The 19,246-nt window shown below is 38.3% G+C and overlaps 1 protein-coding gene across 1 annotated transcript in view; it reads right to left on the minus strand.

Annotated features, from left to right (window-relative positions):
• Window positions 1-16,825, minus strand: part of scfd1 (sec1 family domain containing 1) — a 39,232-nt gene extending 22,407 nt beyond the window's left edge. The window contains exons 1-16 of the mRNA XM_063498880.1: window positions 16,726-16,825; window positions 15,486-15,556; window positions 14,811-14,899; window positions 14,275-14,365; window positions 13,170-13,292; window positions 12,718-12,805; window positions 9,189-9,278; window positions 8,217-8,272; window positions 7,146-7,231; window positions 6,616-6,715; window positions 4,050-4,189; window positions 2,749-2,839; window positions 2,294-2,367; window positions 1,435-1,516; window positions 611-707; window positions 338-408 (exon numbers count right to left, since the gene is read on the minus strand). Of these exons, the coding sequence (XP_063354950.1) occupies window positions 338-408; window positions 611-707; window positions 1,435-1,516; window positions 2,294-2,367; window positions 2,749-2,839; window positions 4,050-4,189; window positions 6,616-6,715; window positions 7,146-7,231; window positions 8,217-8,272; window positions 9,189-9,278; window positions 12,718-12,805; window positions 13,170-13,292; window positions 14,275-14,365; window positions 14,811-14,899; window positions 15,486-15,556; window positions 16,726-16,756 (1,380 nt within the window). The 5' untranslated portion in view covers window positions 16,757-16,825. The remainder of the gene's footprint in view (window positions 1-337; window positions 409-610; window positions 708-1,434; window positions 1,517-2,293; window positions 2,368-2,748; window positions 2,840-4,049; window positions 4,190-6,615; window positions 6,716-7,145; window positions 7,232-8,216; window positions 8,273-9,188; window positions 9,279-12,717; window positions 12,806-13,169; window positions 13,293-14,274; window positions 14,366-14,810; window positions 14,900-15,485; window positions 15,557-16,725) is intronic.
• Window positions 16,826-19,246: the final 2,421 nt, after the last annotated feature.

Here is a 19,246-nt window from a genome sequence, read left to right on the forward strand (position 1 = left end):
AAAGAAATACCAGTCACTTTTAAAATGAAAGAACACACACTTAAATGGGACAAGCTGCATGACGTTACATCTGAATCCTAATTTCCCGCTAACCTCATTCAGGGCAGGCAAGAACAAATAGGCCAGACGTGGCCCACAGGCCATACAACATTCAGGTCTAATCTACTTCAACCCATCTGTTTGATTTAAACAACTTGGTTTTCTGACCTTTACAGCGGCATGTTTTATACTAACCCCCCCCCCCCCCCCCCCCCCCCCTCGCCAATTTCCCAAAATTTTAATACGACTAAAGTGTTTACCTTGACATTTTATGAATTACTGTCGGTGAGTGTGTTACCTCTGAAGGAGCCTGCTGTGCAGTGATGTAGTAGATGAGGAAAAGTCTCATTTTGTCTTCTGGAGTGCCAGCTGACAAACACACACGTTTACACACAGCTTATTCAGTTTATTCTGTCTCTGTAACACATGCTTGCTGAATATAAACAAATACAATTAAAACAACACTTAAAATAACCCTGCAGTTACAGATTTTGCACTTATCCCAGTATGGTATATGATAATTAAGTACCTGCATGTGAGTGTGTTTATGTGTGTGTGTTTGTGTGTGTACCATCTGGGTCACTGATGATGTCCAAAAGGGATTTGTCTAAAGTTGACTTGCTCATCAGTTTCTCTTCAAATTCAAAGTAAACATCCAATTTCCGACTCTGAGGACACAAAGAGCATAAAATCAGTACAACAAACACTATATTCACACTCTGTATTGTATTTTCAGTGCACTGGTACTGCTGTAAACCATCCACTAAACACTTCATATGGACTAATCTTTATACATATTAGTGCACTGTTTTGTAATGGTAACATGTTTCCAATGCTAGCAGGCCTAGCCTGTAAAGTGAGGTAACTGTAATTTGAGGAGAAACTTCAGTGATACTGGGTCCACCTAACAAGCAACCCGTATTACAAAGGGTGGATGACTTTTAGCAAAGGTATGATGTCACTGTACTTTATGTTTGACTTTTAATGGAGAATAGGTTATGTTCAAGATAACAAGAAACACAAATACTCCACCTTCTGACTATTCACCATTCCTATAGGATCCAGGAGAGGTTCTCAAATTTCTAGAGCCCTTTGTTTTTAAATATTATCTAAAAGAACATTTTTCCTTGCTTCATTATATTCTTGCTAGTATCTAACTTGCTAGTGATTGGTTAGCTCCAGTAATTGACCCAGCCACGTCTGCAATCTGTCATCTGGCGACAACAGTGCTCCCATTTGTTTAAACAAGCCAAGCAATCAGTTTTTCAACTCAACTCAACTGTCAACCTTCAAGTCCAAAGTAATATTAGAGTTTTATAAACTCATTTTATACTACATAGCCTTTGGGTGTGTGGCACTTAAATTGAATCTCAGTTTCTGGAAACTACTGTATACCTTGATGTGGTCAAGCACTGCTGTGGCAACATTGGTGTGCAGATCAATCAGTCTTTTCTTTTCCAACAGCTCTGGCAGAGAGCTGCAGAAGGTACAAAAAAATGTCAAAAACAAGTCAAATAAAACTCAGTCTGCATTTTATTACCTATCATATGGTCAAAACTCTTATTGTACCCAAGTCTGTAAAGAATTTGCAACTACAAGGCTGTTTTAGACAGTGTATCTCACACACACACACACACACACACACACACACACACACACACACACACACACACACACACACACACACACACACAGCTTTATTTTATGGAAATCTCACAGATCAAAACCAAAACTTAAATCAGATGTTCCCTGCCTCAGTACTCATCTGTCCTCTTAAGTTCATGGAAATAATTTCTTTGTTGTTGAGAAACAGACTGACGCAAAACCAAAGACATTCAGTGAAAGGGGTTAAATAAAAAGCTCTGTGTTCACTTTTGAACCATTTAACCATAATTTCACCTCATTCACTGAGTGCATGACTCAGGGACAACCTGCACTGTGGTGTAAACTTTTCTTCCACTCAGAACTATGGTGCCAGTATGACGATGATTTTTTTAGGCCATAAAATATCAGTCTGTCTGTCTGAGCAATAAAACACTGGGACACCTTAAACCCAAAGAACCATTGTAAATACACATTTTTTGTGTCATTTTTATGATGAGGAACCTCATTCATGTAAGATTTATATTTCCAAGGGCTGATTTTAAAATGACCTATGCTTGTTTTGATGTAGTTCAGAGGGAGAGTCGTTTTGTGTACATTGCGTATATATTTAAATTACCCTGTGTTGGAGAGTTCTCAATGTGTTCATTACCTGACAGCAGAGGTTAGCTTCGCTGTGTTGTCTGAAAGCATGCTGATGGCTCCTTCATCTTCCCCCTCTAAGCCCTGCAGTCAGAACAGACATCACAAGAAGTAGCATGCAAAATCATGCTGTAGTGTTTACAATCGCCTTAAATAGGACTGTATAATCTGCCATATAGTCTTCATGTAAGGTATTGTGATTATAACCTTGATTGCCATGCAATATCATCTTAAATTTCTTGAAGTAGAACAACAGATGGTTAGACATGCCCAAAAGGGATCTGGAAATTTTCTTGAAAACTTGGACATAAACTTGGACATATCACCTTAGACTTGAAACTCAAAACTGATGTGACTGACCTCTGAATATGACTTAACTATGTGACTCAGACAAAGCCTCAAACACTGTGAAACTGGAGCTGGATTGTACCATACTGAGTCTCATGCTGTATATGTGAGTCTTACCATGATACTTTTCAACCGTTTGACTTCATCCTCCTGCGCTCTATACGTGTCCAGCTCCTCCTGAACTGACTCTGCAACCTCTGGGAATGGACTGTAACAAACAACCAATTATAATAACCATATTATAATGATATTCATTATAATAAAAAGAAAAGAAAAAGGCACTAAAGAAGATGAAGGGTTAGTCAGATAAACTTAGACATCATCAGCATAGAGACCAATGTTATAATGTTCTGATACACACATACACATATACAGACATCCATACACCCTATTACTGTTTGGCACCTAATAAAGCACTTCCTCAATACAAATTTAAATAGCAAAATGTTTGAACATTGTTGTAGTTATTCCAAAAAGGTTTTTTCTGTTGTCTGTTTAAATTAAATACAGATTTTAGAAAAGTAAAAATGGGACATAAAGCGTTGGGAATATTAACCTTCCCAACGCTACTGAAAATTTATCAACTTTCCTTAAAAGTCATGTCTGTACTGGAAAACCAGGAGATTAAAATGAACACTATCAATACGGCCAAGAAGTGTGGCATCCTGGCCTTAAACATGTCTAGAATGGTATGCCTAGTCCAAATAATATTTAGCCCCAAATCCCACATTTTCTGTGCCAAGTTAAGATAAATTGTAGGGCTGTCAATGTTAACTCGCGTTAATCCGTCACCTTAAAATTTTTTATGCAATAAACCAATCAGGAGTGCAGAATGACTCAAAATCCTTGAAATGCGTCTGTCAATGCATTTCGGGCAGTTTGTCTATTCCGCGCTCCAGATGGGTTAATTGCGTTAAAAACTTAAAGCGTGTTAATCGTGATGGTGGATTAACACACGTTAACGCGGTAATCTGTCCATTCAATATTTGGTCAATGCCCTAGCTTTTATTGTTCAGTAAAAAGCACTTTCAGCGGTTACTGAGCTTTAATACCAGGACTATAAGGATGTATTCAATTATGCCTTACACATATTAGCTGCACTTAAACTTGCAAAATCTGAAAAGAGGCTTTCACATGTTCACAGATGAATGAACAACCAATATATGGGAAACAACATGTAATTTAATTCTATGATTATTCTGCTGATTATTCTGTTAAAAGATTTCAAAACAGGTGCCAGAAAACAGCCAAATTTTTTTCTAAAATAAAAATGTCAAAAAAGTCAAAGATTTCATTTACCATCATACAAAACAAAGAAGTCCTCTTAAGAATGAAGTTTAATTTAGAGTTGTTAGCATTTTTACTCTAAATGATGATGATCTAGACTGAAACAAAACACCACCTCTTTGGGAACTGACCTGCCCTTGTGTTTCTGCCAGAACTTGTCAGCGGCAGTCAAGTCATAGGTCTTCCTGCTCTTCTTCTTTGGTCTAGCACCAGCAGGTGATGGCTCTGCCCCCATACCCTCCTCCATCACCACCCTGTTCAGATGGAAGTCCTGGTGGACACAGGAAAACATTTTTTTTAGTATTGTTGGCTAATATTTTGTCCAAGTGCTATGATTATTGCTGTTAGTCGGTTATTTTGGTATGTTAGAGCTCATCACAGAACTAAAACTAATCCAGTTTTCTGGAATATATTTTTTTTATAATAAAACCTGATCAAGAATCCAGGAAAGCTATTCCAAGAAGAAGTATTGGTGTGCTAAAGATAATTGGAATGAGCTACAGAGCAAAGACAATCTTTCCTACAGCACATCGTTGCTAATTCCAGGACACTAAATGGCGCCAAACGCTGACAAGAACAATAATATTATTGTTGCCATGAAAACAGAGGAGGCATAGTAACAAACACTTGGTGTTACAATCCAGTCTCCTGTTGGGGGGGCGTGGTCAAGTTTACAGGAAATAGAGACGGAGCTGTGGAGTCGGCAATGCTGCCATCTGGACTGATGCAGCACTTACTGGCAAAACGAGGCCACAAACAGAAATCCATCCTAAAGCAGGCTGACACTTTTTTTAAAATTTTTTTATCTTCCAACAAAAAAATCAGTATGTTCAAAAGTTATAGTAAAGTGTCTGATTCAGACTTCTTTCAAGATGCTAATTTCAAAATAACTCCCACACGAACTAAGCTAAAATGGAGTAATAACATCCATAAGTCAGGCAGGCTAGATGAGATAACTTCTGATGCTACTTTTATCATTTATATACTTTTTATTTGTATTGTCTAGCAGCTTTCATAGACACCTACACTATCCAGCAATGCGGTCTGCCTTACCCACATTAATCAGATCAGATCTAGAAGTTTATTTGTGCTATGTTAACCACATATGTAAAAATCTGACTTTCTAAAAATCTTAACACACTTGCTGAAGAGAAAGTGATAAAGAATAAATATGAGACCAAATGACTCCTCAAGAGTGATGGTTGTTGGGCTTTATTTGCAAAAGCTGAACTTTTATGAGAGCAAGCACATTTGTGTGTGTGTGTGTGTGTGTGTGTGTGTGCGTGCGTGCTGATGACATGTTACATAATACATCATTCACCTCTACATTCCAGTGCTGTCAGTATTAACCTCAACACCTCACTAGTTGACAGCACTCTGGCAAGAATTAGTTTGAGAATTTGTGTGCGTTGTGGGAACATGGGGATATGTGTTTCTGACAGTCATATAAATGTGACTGATTCAGCAAGCCCCCAAAATGTGCGTACAGTCATCTGAAAAACAAAATACACCCTCCTTCAGTTCTAAGGTTTTATATATCAGGACATTAATAAAAACATCCAGTCCTTAGCAGTTCTTAAAATCAGCTAAATACAGCCACTGAAAAATACAACACACTACACCCGTTTATTATTTAACAAAAATTAAGCCAAGATGCCAAAGTAGTATATTAGAAATTAGGTACACTGTTTCTGCTTCCATAGAAATTAAAAGGGTAAATAATAATCAGGGGCAGATAATCAAGTGCACTTAATATGAAAAAAAAAAAAAAAAAAACGTTTAAAAAAAATTTAATTAAAAAAAATAAATAGCTTTTTTTAATACTAATCTTTTTTTTTAACAGTTTCAAATTTTTTCGGCTACAAATTTGATTTTTGTCAGTTTCAGACTTGAATTTGTGTTGTGGGCTTGTATCACGGAGGAGGGACAGAGCATAGGAAAAATGATTGGTAGGTCGCTAACCCATGAGAGCTATGAGCGCAGTAGAGAAATCTAAGAATCGTCCATTCATTTCTCAATACTATATTGAAATTAGAATTCCCAAACTTAACACAACTTTAACCTTCTTTTGTAACAGAATCTTTTGACATGCTACACTGAGTAGCATCAAAACTCAAATGACCATCGAGAACTGAAAGCAAAACGGCTCCATTTTTATTTTCCCTAATCGTGAAGGATTTGTCACAGACCAAGCAGAGACTGAAAAATGAGGCCAGTGACATGCTAAAAGTTACTGTTTCTCTAAAAGTCAATTGAGTTTGAATCCAGAAGCGATTTAATCCCCACAGACCCCAATCCCCATGTTAAAATGTCCAAATTTAGGACAAAAAACAGAATATTTTCAGCCCAGTACTTGTTAAAGGTTCTGGTCTCTATAGATAGTTTCCCACTTAAAAATTGAATAATGGATAACTGCTTTCTTTTTTTAAAAACTCATCCAATGGAATATTGGAAAGTTTAATGTTATGGCAGTGGCTGCTTTGATTGACAGGTGTGCTAACAAAAGAAGCTGTAGCTGTTTGTAGTCTGCTAGGAATCGCCTTCACTGAATCAAGCCAATGAAATGGACTCTACTGTGTTTGTGATGCTGATGGAACCATGAAATTTGTTGTGTACCACATGGTTTTGCAGCTTCAAAGACAAAAGGAAAAGCAGAAGTATTTCTGGTCATTCTCAGACAGGTGACTGACTTCTTACCAGCACATCATGAATCAGCGCCTGGTAGGTCCAGGTGTGATGGAGGGGCGTGGCCATGTCCACATTACGATCTACCAGGACAAACAGGGGTCTCTGAAAGCTAGGGGGGAGAGTATAATACTGCTGAGTGTAGTTAAACACAGGGCCAATATTTAAACTGGCAGAGACAAAATACTGCATGATGGGAGATAGAGTCTCACATGAACTCAAAAACTAAAGTAAACCATACTGATTACACCTTTTATTCAGTGGATATCTAAAGCAATATTATTAATGTTAACATTAATGTTAACATGTTGAAAGTCGACCTAGATCTTCCTCTAATATAAATACATACAGTATATACTGTGTGTTTTTCTACCATTTAACTCCTCATGCTAATGCTAGTTGAGCAACACTACAGAATGAGAAATGAGAATGGTACACACTAAAATAATAACTGAAACAAAGAAGAAAAATGGCATCACCTGATTTATATTCCCAATATTTATAATTTTGCAGAAACTAACATATTCGTTAAAAATGCTGACCTGAACTGTCCAGCAGTCATGCTGTCTCCTGTGAACAGACTGTTTCTGGCATCACGCAGGTTCTCACGGAGCTTTTTGTCCAGTTTCTACACAAACAAGTACACAATTCAACACAAAGCGCTCATATTTCCACAAAATTATAATGACTAAAGTGAATGCCTTTAATATTTTTCTGTCCAATGTGTTATTTTTCTTGGAAATCTTGGATGCTGGTATTCATAGGGATGATTTTTTTAAACAAACTATTCACCTAAATGTTGTTCCAGTTCACAAAAACAACAAAACAAAACAACCAGATTTGGGTTTCCGAGCAACCTCTTGCTGGAGCTAGGCCCAGGGGGATCAACGAGCATCTAGTGATTGGGTGTTAGCCCTTGGGGCCTGGAAGGGCTCAGCCTAAATAAGCCATATGGGCCACCCCTTCTATGGACCCACCACCTGTAGAAGGGGTAATAGAGGTCCAGTGGAATGTGGATTGGATAACATTTGAAGCCAGAGACCATGGTCCGATCCCCAGTTGCTGAAACTCGGCTTTGGGTAACTGGAATAGGTAGCTAGTGGAGGAGGAGTCTGGGCTAGTACTTGAGGCCACTGAATCTGAGTGGACCATGTTCTGTACTTCCATTGCTGACGTGGCTGTACGGAGCAGCGGCTGCAAGGGGGATGGTGCCTGTTGTGGTGGTAACTCCCAAACCAGATGGTAGACACTGGAGGTGAAGAGAGCTTTCAAGCTAAAGGAGTCGTCCTATTAAACATGGTTAACTTGAGGGACTCCGGAGGATACTGACAGGTACCGGCAGGCTAAGCGGAGCGCAGCTATGGCAGCAGCCAAGGCAGCAGCCAAGGCAAAAACTGGGGTGTGGGAAGAGTTCGGAGAGGTCACAGAGCAAGACTTTTGGTCGGCCTTGAAATGTTTCTGGCAAACGACTCAGGAGAGGAAGAGCAGGTTCCCATCAACATGCAATACAGTGGGGATGGGACTCTGCTAGTCTCAACTGAGGTCATAGGTGGGCAGTGGAAGGAATACTTTGAGACACAATGAGCAGTTTTTACATGTTAGAGTGGACTCACCACAGCAACCATTTCTGCTGCGTTTCCTCTAGGACAGCGGATGATCGGAACCGCACCTGGTCAACAACAACACACTTTAATGAAGTCTCAATAAACTTGACAACAACAAAAAAAAAATAATGCCAAAAATTTGCCAAATAGATACATATCTTTATCAACAGAATCACTAAATTAGAAGGTTAAAATGGTTTACAGACAAATAGAATTCAGAGAGATGTTTTCTTCCAATGAAGCATCACAACTTGGTTCAATGTTGAGCCACTATTTAATAAGGATGATGTGCAAATAGTGAGTTATAGGTAACTTAAGGTTGTCAAAAAAAACCTTCAAATACTATACTGATTATTGTGGTCTAAAAATGTTGAGACCAGTTTTACAAATAAAAATTGACTCTAAAAGGTCACTTTTACTGACAGAGTCAGAGATTTCGTCTAACTTTCTAACTGAACTTTCAGATCGATCCAGTGAATAGCTGTCCCAACCTACACACCAACACACAATCCCCAGAAAATTCTGACAAAAGAGTTCACCATTACATGAAAAGCTTATTCATTCTTCTTTGGCTGGTTTTCACTGATCTAAATTGCCATGTGTGAAACAGTATTACTGTATATACTATATTAGTGAAGAGGACTAATTGCATTTGTGATTATAAATTGTTAACAGAAAACTAAGAGATTTCCACTCCCATCTACATACTTTGGCCACTGTGGTATTGTGCCAAATTGTCCTTACTGTAAACTAGCAAAGCTACTGTGGTTTTGACAGGGTCGAGGGAGTTTGACAAGTTGAGGAGTTTTTACCCCGATAATAAAAAAAGATTGCATTACCATCTAGTGGACTGTAACAGTAACACACCCAACTGAAAAAAATGCTTCAGCTAAAAAAATAAACATTGTGAAATCCAGGTGAATTTGTAAGCACACAGATATCAGAATTTGCCTTGGCTGTCATTCTATGAGCCACACTCACCAAGAGTGACGAAGAAACAGAAAAGACTGTCTACAATGGTGTCCATGATGGCCTCCATGTCTGTGTCCTGGATGTCTGCCCTGTTGATGGCTGCACAGGTGTGAAAAAACAGGCAAAGCAGAAACACTTACTCTGTGTTTATTTAAGTAGAAAAGGTGGCAGCTAAAACAACATGTCTCTTCTAGTCATTATATTACGTCTAGTATAGGAAGCTATACTCACTATATATAAGTGTGTTTGTGTTGGTCATTCAAGTTTCAGTGACTAAAGCTGTCTGTGTGTCATACTATTTCCTTTGAATTTAATAAATGTCAGTACACATAATATGAAATACAAGACAAGATACTCCTCTTTACACATACATATCCATCAGGGTTTTATGATACATAATGTGTTGTGTTCTTTTGCTAATCTACACATCTGATAGCTTAACTCTTAATACACAGATTTCAGGTTTATACTGAATTATGTGCAATAAACCACCATTTGTCACAATCTTAGATCAGTTCATCACAAACTACTTCTGCAATGTGAAGCTATCCTGTTGATATTTTAGCTGAAGCTTTAAATTAGATTTAATTGAAGTGTAATAATATTTTAAGTAGATTTAAATGGATAAGTGAAATAATGATTTCAGACGAGGCAGGTGAAGGCACCTCAGTAGTCTCAGGGACAGATTTGCTAATGGTCTGCACCAGCATGTAACCCTCTTTAGTGTTAGGGTCATTGTTTAGCTCAGTGTGCCGAGCAGGTGATGTATATGCCATAAAGTGAACACAGCGGTCCAGGTTCTAATATGCTCCGGGTTATTTGTAGCATTTGCCTTTACCCTGCTCTGTTCTACTTTGCTGTCATCTCCTGGCTGCTTTTATCATAATAACTCAAAAAAACAAGACCCACAAAAATGATGACCAAAAAAAAAGGTCCTGTCAGAATTTCCTAAAGCAACATGTTGTATTTTGTATTTTAACTCCATGTATTTCCATACATATGTTTCCGCTTGAGAGGGCAAAGATTTTGGAAGAACTGTATAAATGAATTGCACAAACCCAATTTACTAAGGTTTGCGGTCTGCAATTTACTGCAAACTGTGCTGGAGAAAAAGCAATTGCTGTGGCTGTGACATCTGCTACTGGCAGTGCTCACTGGTTTGGAAAGGGAGGGGAAAAATTATGTTGTCAAAACATCTTGTCCTCAGGCTGTGGGTGCTGTACTGGAGCTTTTTGGTTTCCGTAAATGTATATTTGGATGAAATAATACCACCACGTGAGGGGGCGAGGAGCTTTAAATTGTTGATCATTAAAACACAGGTAAGTGCTACATAGCTAGATTAAACGAACTGCCACACGTCATCTTACATTTTGTTGACTTGGACTTTTAGAAAAAAGTTCCTATAGTATTCATTTGTCTCATAAATGCTGTGTCATAATAGTAAAGCTGAGTGAGTATTTTTCCAGGTCAGGTAAACCTGTAGGACAGGGTTAGGAGATGTATGCTCACATGTTGGTGCCATACTCTACGCCCCTCTGACAGTTGTAAATACACAGTGAGTAGTGCATTCAATAGCACAGCAACTATCTGGCAAAGGAGGGCTTGAGAATAAAGAACTGCTGAACTGTTTTCCCCACCAAGTCGGTGTGTCCCACTAGGTCTGGCGTGAAAACTATGGATTGCCAAGTACTTTTGAAGGACTTCTTCATGTGTGTACATCACTATCATATACTTTTGTCTGCCTTATATTGTCACTTGATTTTCTGATCTTCCTATTTAGCTTCTTCTGTGAAACACTTTGAAACGTGACTCAATAAAATGTTTCATGAAGAAATACAAATAAAATTTTTTATTAGAAAACAATAATATACATCTAAAAACCTCAACATCAAAATGCTGTTTGAAGCTTCAGATTTGGTTTTAAGCTTCAACTTACAGTTTTGGTCAAAAGTTTACATGCACGTCTAAAGAACATAATATCATGGCTCTCTTGAGTTTCCTGTTATTTCTACAACTCTGATTTTCCTCTGATAGAGTGATTGGAACAGATACTTCTTTGTCACAAAAAACATTCATGAAGTTTGGTTCTCTTATGACTTTATTATGGGTTAACAGAAAAAAGTGATCCCATCTGCTGGGTCCAAAATATACATACAGCAGTGCTAATATTTGGTTACATGTCCCTTAGCCATTTTCACTTCAATTAGGTGCTTTTAGTAGCCATCCACAAGCTTCTGGTTGAATCTTTGACCATTCCTCTTTGCAGAATTGGTGCAGTTCAGTTAAATTTGATGACTTTCTGACATGGACTTGTTTCTTCAGCATTGTCCACATGTTTTCAATGGGGTTTAAGTCGGGACTTTGGGAAGGCCATTCTAAAACCCTTATTCTAGCCTGATTTAGCCATTCCTTTACCACTTCTGATGTGTGTTTGGGGTCACTGTCCTGTTGGAACACCCAACTGCACCCAAGACCCAACCTTCGGGCTGATGATTTTAGGTTATGTTGAAGAATTTGAAGGTAATCCTCTTTCTTCATTATCCCATTTACTCTCTGTAAAGCACCAGTTCCATTGGCAACAAAAAAGCCCCACAGCATAAAACTACCACCACCATGCTTGATGGTAGGCATGGTGTTCTTGGGGTTAAAGGCCTCACCTTTTCTCCTCCAAACATATTGCTGGGCATTGTGGCCAAAAAGCTAGATTTTTGTTTCGTCTGACCACAGAACTTTCCTCCAGAAGGTCTTATCTTTGTCCATGTGATCAGCAGCAAACTTCAGTCGAGCCTTAAGGTGCTGCTTTTGGAGCAAGGGCTTCCTTCTTGCACGGCAGCCTCTCAGTCCATGGAAATGCAAAACACGTTTGACAGTGGACAATGAAACCTGTGTTCCAGCAGCTTCTAATTCTTGGCAGATATGCTTTTTGGTGATTCTCGGTTGACTCTTCACCCTCCTGACCATTTTTCCCTCAGCAGCAGGTGATAGCTTGCGTTTTCTTCCTGATCGTGGCAGTGACGAAACAGTGCAAACAATTGTTGCACTGTTGCTTTTGGGACCTGCAGCTGCTTTGAAATGGCCCCAAGTGACTTTCCTGACTTGTTCAAGTCAATAATTTGCTTTTTCAGATCCATGCTGAGCTCCTTTGACTGTCCCCATTGTAGCGTTTGTGGGCGTTTGTATCCAATGAGCCCTATTTAACTGGCCTCAGAGAAGTCACCAGGTAGTCACTCATAATCACTCACAAGAAGTTAAGAGGCCATGCTATGAAGCTCATTTCACTGACAACTTTCTAAGTCACCAAAATTGCTAATTCATGTTGCTGTATGTATATTTTTGACCCAGCAGATGTGATCACTTTTTTCTGTTAACCCATAATAAAGTCATAAAAGAACTTCATGAATGTTTTTTGTGACAAAAGAGTATCTGTTCCAATCACTCTATCAGAGGAAAATCAGAGTTGTAGAAATAACGGGAAACTGTAGATTTAGATCACAAAGACAGAAAGGTGTGTGTGTTTGTGTGTGTGTCTTTGTTTTACCATGGTAGGAAATGAGCTCCTTATTTTGATGGCAGAGGATGAACATATCATCTTCCAAAGTGATAAAGTTTAGATACTGATCAAACACCTGAAACACAAACAGATATTAGCCTGATTAATTAGTGCTGGACACAATAATATTACACCTGCTCGGTGAATCTATTACAAAACCTGTGTTACTGAGCTGATATAAATTATCCCGCAAGGTTGCAAAGAGAAGGAAGCAAAAATAATGACCACAATCTAGCAATAATAATAATAATAGTAATAAAAGCAAAAGAAAAAATCAAATAAACCTTTTAATATTTATATTTGTCAATGTTAATTTTCAGATTTTTTTGTTATTTAATAAATTGTCATTGCCTTATTGAGATATTTTTTGCATTTTAAACATTTATTTAGTTATCACTGCACCAAAAAGGAGTGCTTCATAAACACAGAAAGAACGTAACCTTGGTGACTTGGGTAACAGCGTTAGCAGCCAAAGCGGCACTGGCAATGTCCTCCAATTTACTTCTACTGATGGCAGAGATGAAGTTCAGATAGTATGACTCATACAGCTGGTTCCTCAAGTCCTATACACACACACACACACACACACACACACACACACACGACATGAAATTACAGTTAATATTTAATATTATTTTACTACAATGATGAGATTGCGAATATGATAAACACTGCATTTCGTAGTAGGCCAAAATATCTCAGTCTGACAAGTACTGATTATTGGATCATTAAATAATCAACAAAAATGTTTCCAGAGCTCAAGATCATCCCTAAATGTCCACACTATATGTGCCACAATTTAAAAAATGACATGACACAACAGAACCAAGACATCCTTGGTTCTGTTGTGTCATGATCAATTCATCACGTTCTGTTTTTCCCTCCACACCAAGCAGCAGTACTTTATTGCAAGCAAATTCTGTATTCTCTATTAGAGTATTCTGACAACAAAAATCCAGAAAATATTCCAGTGTGGGATGCTGAGTATCATCAGTTGCTAAAAAATGATAATTGATAATAACAATATTTTGCTGCTGCATTTTTAACCTCTAAGAACCTGTCGTCCACATATGTGGACATCACATTTTGGGATGTCTAGACCACAATATTAAATTTTGCACAATCAACCCAAATAGCAAAGAGAAATTAAAGATGCATGCAGTTAAAGAGTTCAAGAGTTAAAGAGGCATTAGGAGGTTAATGAACTCATCAAATCACAAAAACACAGAAACTGTGAGCTTTCGTCACAGATGACACAAACACAGAAAAATGATAAATCATTTCTCAATAAAAAGGAAAGGTCAAGCTCCAGAAAGGCAGACAAATAAACGAATAAAGCTGGGATTGTCAATGTTTTTACCAAACTTTAATGACAGGTGAAAATTAAACGGGATAACTGAAAAATGATTTGAGCTTTTAGCGTCTTTTAGTTCATGGTTTTGGTCCTGCTACTTCTGAAAGGAACTCTTCTGTAATTTCCAGAGTAGATAAACACATTCAGGCAAAGAGCTGAGTCCAGCTTAATGAGTTACTGTGTGAGATCACCTGACAAATCCTGTCGATGTTCTCCTCTGTGGGCATGACGAAATAAATAGCAGGAACATCTGGAATAGGATCTCTGTCTGAATGAAGCAGCCTGAACACACACACACACACACACACACACACACACACACACACACACACACACACACGTAGCAATTATCATTGGCATTTCCACAGATTCAACTGAAGAAATGTATTAATTCAGTCATATTTTTGAATCTATCTATATATGAATTTCCATAATGATTATATAACAGCAGGTTTTTTGTTATGCACAACTGATTTCAGAAAAGGTGTGTGAAAGTTTTGGTGCCAAAACCACAGCATATTTAAACTGACGTAAACAGCTGAGGTGACTCTCCTGTGCCTTCTCTGAGAGGAGCATGTGACCAGCTGGCTTTGTGGTGATTACCGAGGATGATGATTATTTTTGATTATGTAATATTTTGTTTTGCTGTTCTCTTAAAACAGCTCTGTGTGTGTGTGTGTGTGTGTGTGTGTGTGTGTGTGTGTGTGTGTGTGTGTGTGTCTCCTACAGATGCAGAGTGATGCCCATGTCTCGGAGCTCTTTGACAGACAGCAGTGGGGAGATGATGTCTTGGCCAAACCGGTCATATATTAACACCTGCAGAAAAGGCAGAGATCAAAAGACTTTTTCTGACCCAGGCAGAAATCACAAATACAAAGCCCTACTGATAAACCACACAACACTTATTTATGTGACTGCTTTCACTGTGTGAAAAGTCTTGCATGTGAAAGCAGTGATTGCTAGTGGAATGTAGATCTAAGGGTGAACTACTGATACATACATACACTGATTAACAGCATGAAAGAATGAGTTGGGGATGTGGGCTGGCACTGACATCAGCTGATTTGCCAGCATTGTGGCTTAGGTTGACCCATGTGAACTATAGAATTATCATGTATTTATTTATTAAACTTTGAGTTCACTTTGAAAAGCATGACATTCTTCATTACACAGTAAGCACGTACACTGTCCCTTCACCACCTCTTAGAAACACAGGATGTGGATTTTCAGAGGCTGAGTTAATCCTAAATAAGATTTAACACACAAAGCAGCACACTGCATTTTCTGAAGACATTGAGCTTTTATGCACGGCGAGTATGAGTCTCAGTATTTAAGTCATGATTTCAGGCTGGATGTTTTTCCTTGACACCTGTTAAGTTACTGCACTGTCAAAGTGACTTACCTTCCATACTGGCTCAGCTGCAGTGTTCTTCAGAGGAGGTGCATTGAAGTTCAACATTCGCTTCAAAGCGACTGCAGAAATGCAACACAGAAACTTTTACGTTAGGGCACACACGATCAGTATCCACATGGCTAATAAATACTGCTCCATTAATACTAGCTTAGCTGAGAAGCAGTTGTTTCTGTAATCAAATTGTTGTTTCAGACATCTCAACAAATACTCTTCTGAAATATGTCAAGGGTTTAACATGCTTTTTTCTATGGTGAAACGAGCCTGGGGAAATGGCATGCCATATGACAAAATAAAGCCTAAAATCTTTGCATTTTAGGCTTTATATGTCACATTTGTTTCTTAAAAATATCAATAATGACTATCTGCTATGATAATCATAATTGGCTAACTGCTGCACTTTTGACTAAAAACAAAATTCTGTAGGATGTGATTTTAGTGTGTGGAAACATTTCTCTGAGCATTTCATAGGCAAAATGTTTATTAACTTGAAACTAGACTACCGATGCAGTCCTCTGGGTCTGCAGTACACATCTAGCTTTATTTTTTGCCAGCTGACGATTTGATAAGTCCACTAATCACTGCAGCTTTAGATCACACATTGATAAATCTCTTTATTCACTGACCAGACTGCCCACAAAAATATTCAATAAATGTACTTGAATAAAAAGTATATGCAAGAATAAGACATCCACATTCTCCTGTCCATCCAATATTTAATATTAATAAATAATATTAAAAAGCAATACAACAACAAACTGATCCAAACAACAAAGCTTACTGAAACCATAAGAGTATATTCACATGATGAAGAGAGGATCCATCCAGTGTATATGAAGCTAGAAACTAGAAATAGCTTAAGGCTTTCTTCACAGTTAGCAGGAGGCTAGTTATCCGTAGCTATTTCTACCGTAGTAGAGCTAGCAGCACTGATAGCTGACAGGACGACGGGGTAACTTTGGGTAAATAATTTAATAGTGTGGTTGACAAGTTAACGTGTCTGTAAATATAGGAAAAATGAACGAGTTCCGCTATAAATAGTGAAACAGGAACATTAATGAAGTAGCTCAGCCCCTGTTAGTTTAGCACGTAGTTTAGTTTGTCAGCTATTTAAGAGGGGGAATGGTATCTCAGTCAGACTTCGGGTTGGTGGACCTCTCCACAGCCCGTCACCGCTGCTGTCTTTCGCCTGATATAATGTTAACGAAGGAAAGAAAACATTTTAACAAACCTGTCTGCTTCTCCCGGACAGACGCCGCCATGTTTGATGTTGTTAGTTACGGAGTGACTGATGACGTGGCACCAGCTCGACGTCAGCTCACACGTCAGAGAAGAGTAGAAAGTGAAGAGGTCTCACTCTGGTGCTGTTTAACAGAGAATACAAGAAAGAATGCAGATCATCAAAGTAGAGTTCCGTTTTCCAGTAGACCAATAATGAAAATTTTTAACAGCTGTTTTTCAGAGTTATGTGGTCCTCGCATAACAGCCACTACAGGCACTGATTTAATAGAATATGAGGAATTGATTAGGAGTATGAAATATTTGAAATGAGCTCAGCCTTAAGCATCTATAGTAGCAATATCAATCCATATAGCACTAATAGTGAACATTCTTCTCCACGACAGGGGCAGATCTAGAGAAATTTTCTTAGGCTGGTATGAGGGTGGCATGGAAATCGAATGTGGTAGCAAAATCAAAGGCTTTTACACACATGCAGGTGTTACATTCTGTAATATGCATTATATATTGTCAAAATACATCAAATGCAGTAAGTATACACTGGTTCATATAAATATACTCTATAACTTTCTTATTTTCTTTAGCCCACATAATTAAACATTTCAGTTATATAAAACATGCAAATTTGGATTTTATGTACTGTATAGCCTATATAATAAATAAGTATGTAGTCCAATAAGTATAAAATCCAGAAAGCTACACAACATAGGGTGGCTCATTTACAAACACAAGTCTAACTTAATTTCAAGACTCAAGACTCAAGACGTTTATTGTCATTTCGTATGGTGTTACTCAGCCTGAAATGAAATACTGTTTCTCACCAGCCTCTACAGCCTCTACAAGAATAAATACAGTTTAAAAAGAATAAATACAGTTTAAAAAGAATAAATACAGTTTAAAAAGAATAAGTTTAAAAAAGAGCAACGAAAAAGGCATAAATAGCATGAAATCATGATTTCACACTCTTTGTATTAAAAATAACCAAATCGTTACATGCTTAAACTTACACAAAATGAGTGAAATCTGCACTGTCATGAACACATTTTTCACCAACAGCTCAAAAACTATTAAAGATAAAAGGTGAGTGAATGGAATAACCGCTATATTAAATAGTTTAAAAGTAATGTTTGAAAAGTGCATGTCAACTGAAAGTGTAAAGAAACATAACCTTAAATAAATACCGCATTCTTGATGGATTTTAATTTAGTACAAGCAATCACTGCCAGTATGATTGTTTGTGTTATTATGTAATCTGTGTGTTAATGTGTTTTATCATCTGTTACAGGTTTCGTATTCATTTTCAGTTATATTAAATACATAATTTAAAAAAACACAGTGAAACAATAAAACTGGTGTTTCTGACAGTATTCATCTTTACTGAGGGTCCACATAACCTGACTGGACCACAGTCCATCTCTTATCGCCCACTGTTTCATGCCAATCTTTGTTACAGTCTCCATTTATATTTTCCCCCTTCCCTGACCAACATAAAATGAAAACCTCATATGAACAATTTAAAAGTCTGCTAAAATATATTCAGACATCATTTCCGAAGACCATTAGTAGTTCAATGTGTGGATCCAAAACATTCCAGTTCTGTTGATAGTCGGGGCTGCTGGCTGACTCTTGGCATGATAAGACATATGTCATCCAGATATGGGCCAGGCCTGGCATAGTTAGCACTGTTTATGTGATGGCATGCCATATCTGGACCGATTGTGGTTTGGTCCATCTGGCCCAGGCTCATAGAAAACGGGTATGACCCGGATCTGGCATCAAGCTGGCGCTTCTGACTGACTGGTGTCATGGCAGGGTGTATGTCAACCAGATGTGGGCCAGGTCTGGCAATGATGGCACTATTTATGTTCCTATTTTCTTTAGAAGACCCAAATGCCATGTTGCAATACTATACAGCTATGGTAGCCAACGTTTAAAATGCAGGTTTGACAGGTTTGTGAGTGTACACTTTATCCAAAACCTAGTGAGGGTTTACTCGTGTTTGCCACCGGGTGGCTGTAGCTCAGGAGGTAGAGCAGGGCCTCTACTGATCGGAAGGTTAGTGGTTCGACCCCTCCCTCCTCTAGTCTGCTTGTGAAGACTTCAAATGTAGTTAGGAAGCACTCAGTTTAGAAAAAGTGTGTGAATGTGGCAACGTAGAGCACTTTGAGTAATATGTGAGAGTAGAGAAGTGCTATATAAGAATCAGTCCATTCACTGTCTGAACAGGGCTTTGTCATGTTACTTTTGCACTATTATGTTCCAGCACATGTTGTTATTACAGGGCTTGATTAAGGTACACATTAGGCTGACATCTGGGGCCAGAGCTGAAACTGTTCTGGGCCAGCACAGGACCACCAGTGTGTCTGCAACTGGCCTTGTGCTGGCCCATGTGTGTGCCACCTCTGGCAAACCAGATCTGGGCCACCAAAGGGCCGTCATTCTTCGCGGTAGGTGGGCCATGTGTAAGCATATTGTGTGGGCCAGATCTGGGCCATACCAATTTTGCTTTGTGG

This window comes from Pelmatolapia mariae, linkage group LG16_19 (genome assembly GCF_036321145.2).
Source record: "Pelmatolapia mariae isolate MD_Pm_ZW linkage group LG16_19, Pm_UMD_F_2, whole genome shotgun sequence".
Lineage (NCBI taxonomy): Eukaryota > Metazoa > Chordata > Actinopteri > Cichliformes > Cichlidae > Pelmatolapia > Pelmatolapia mariae.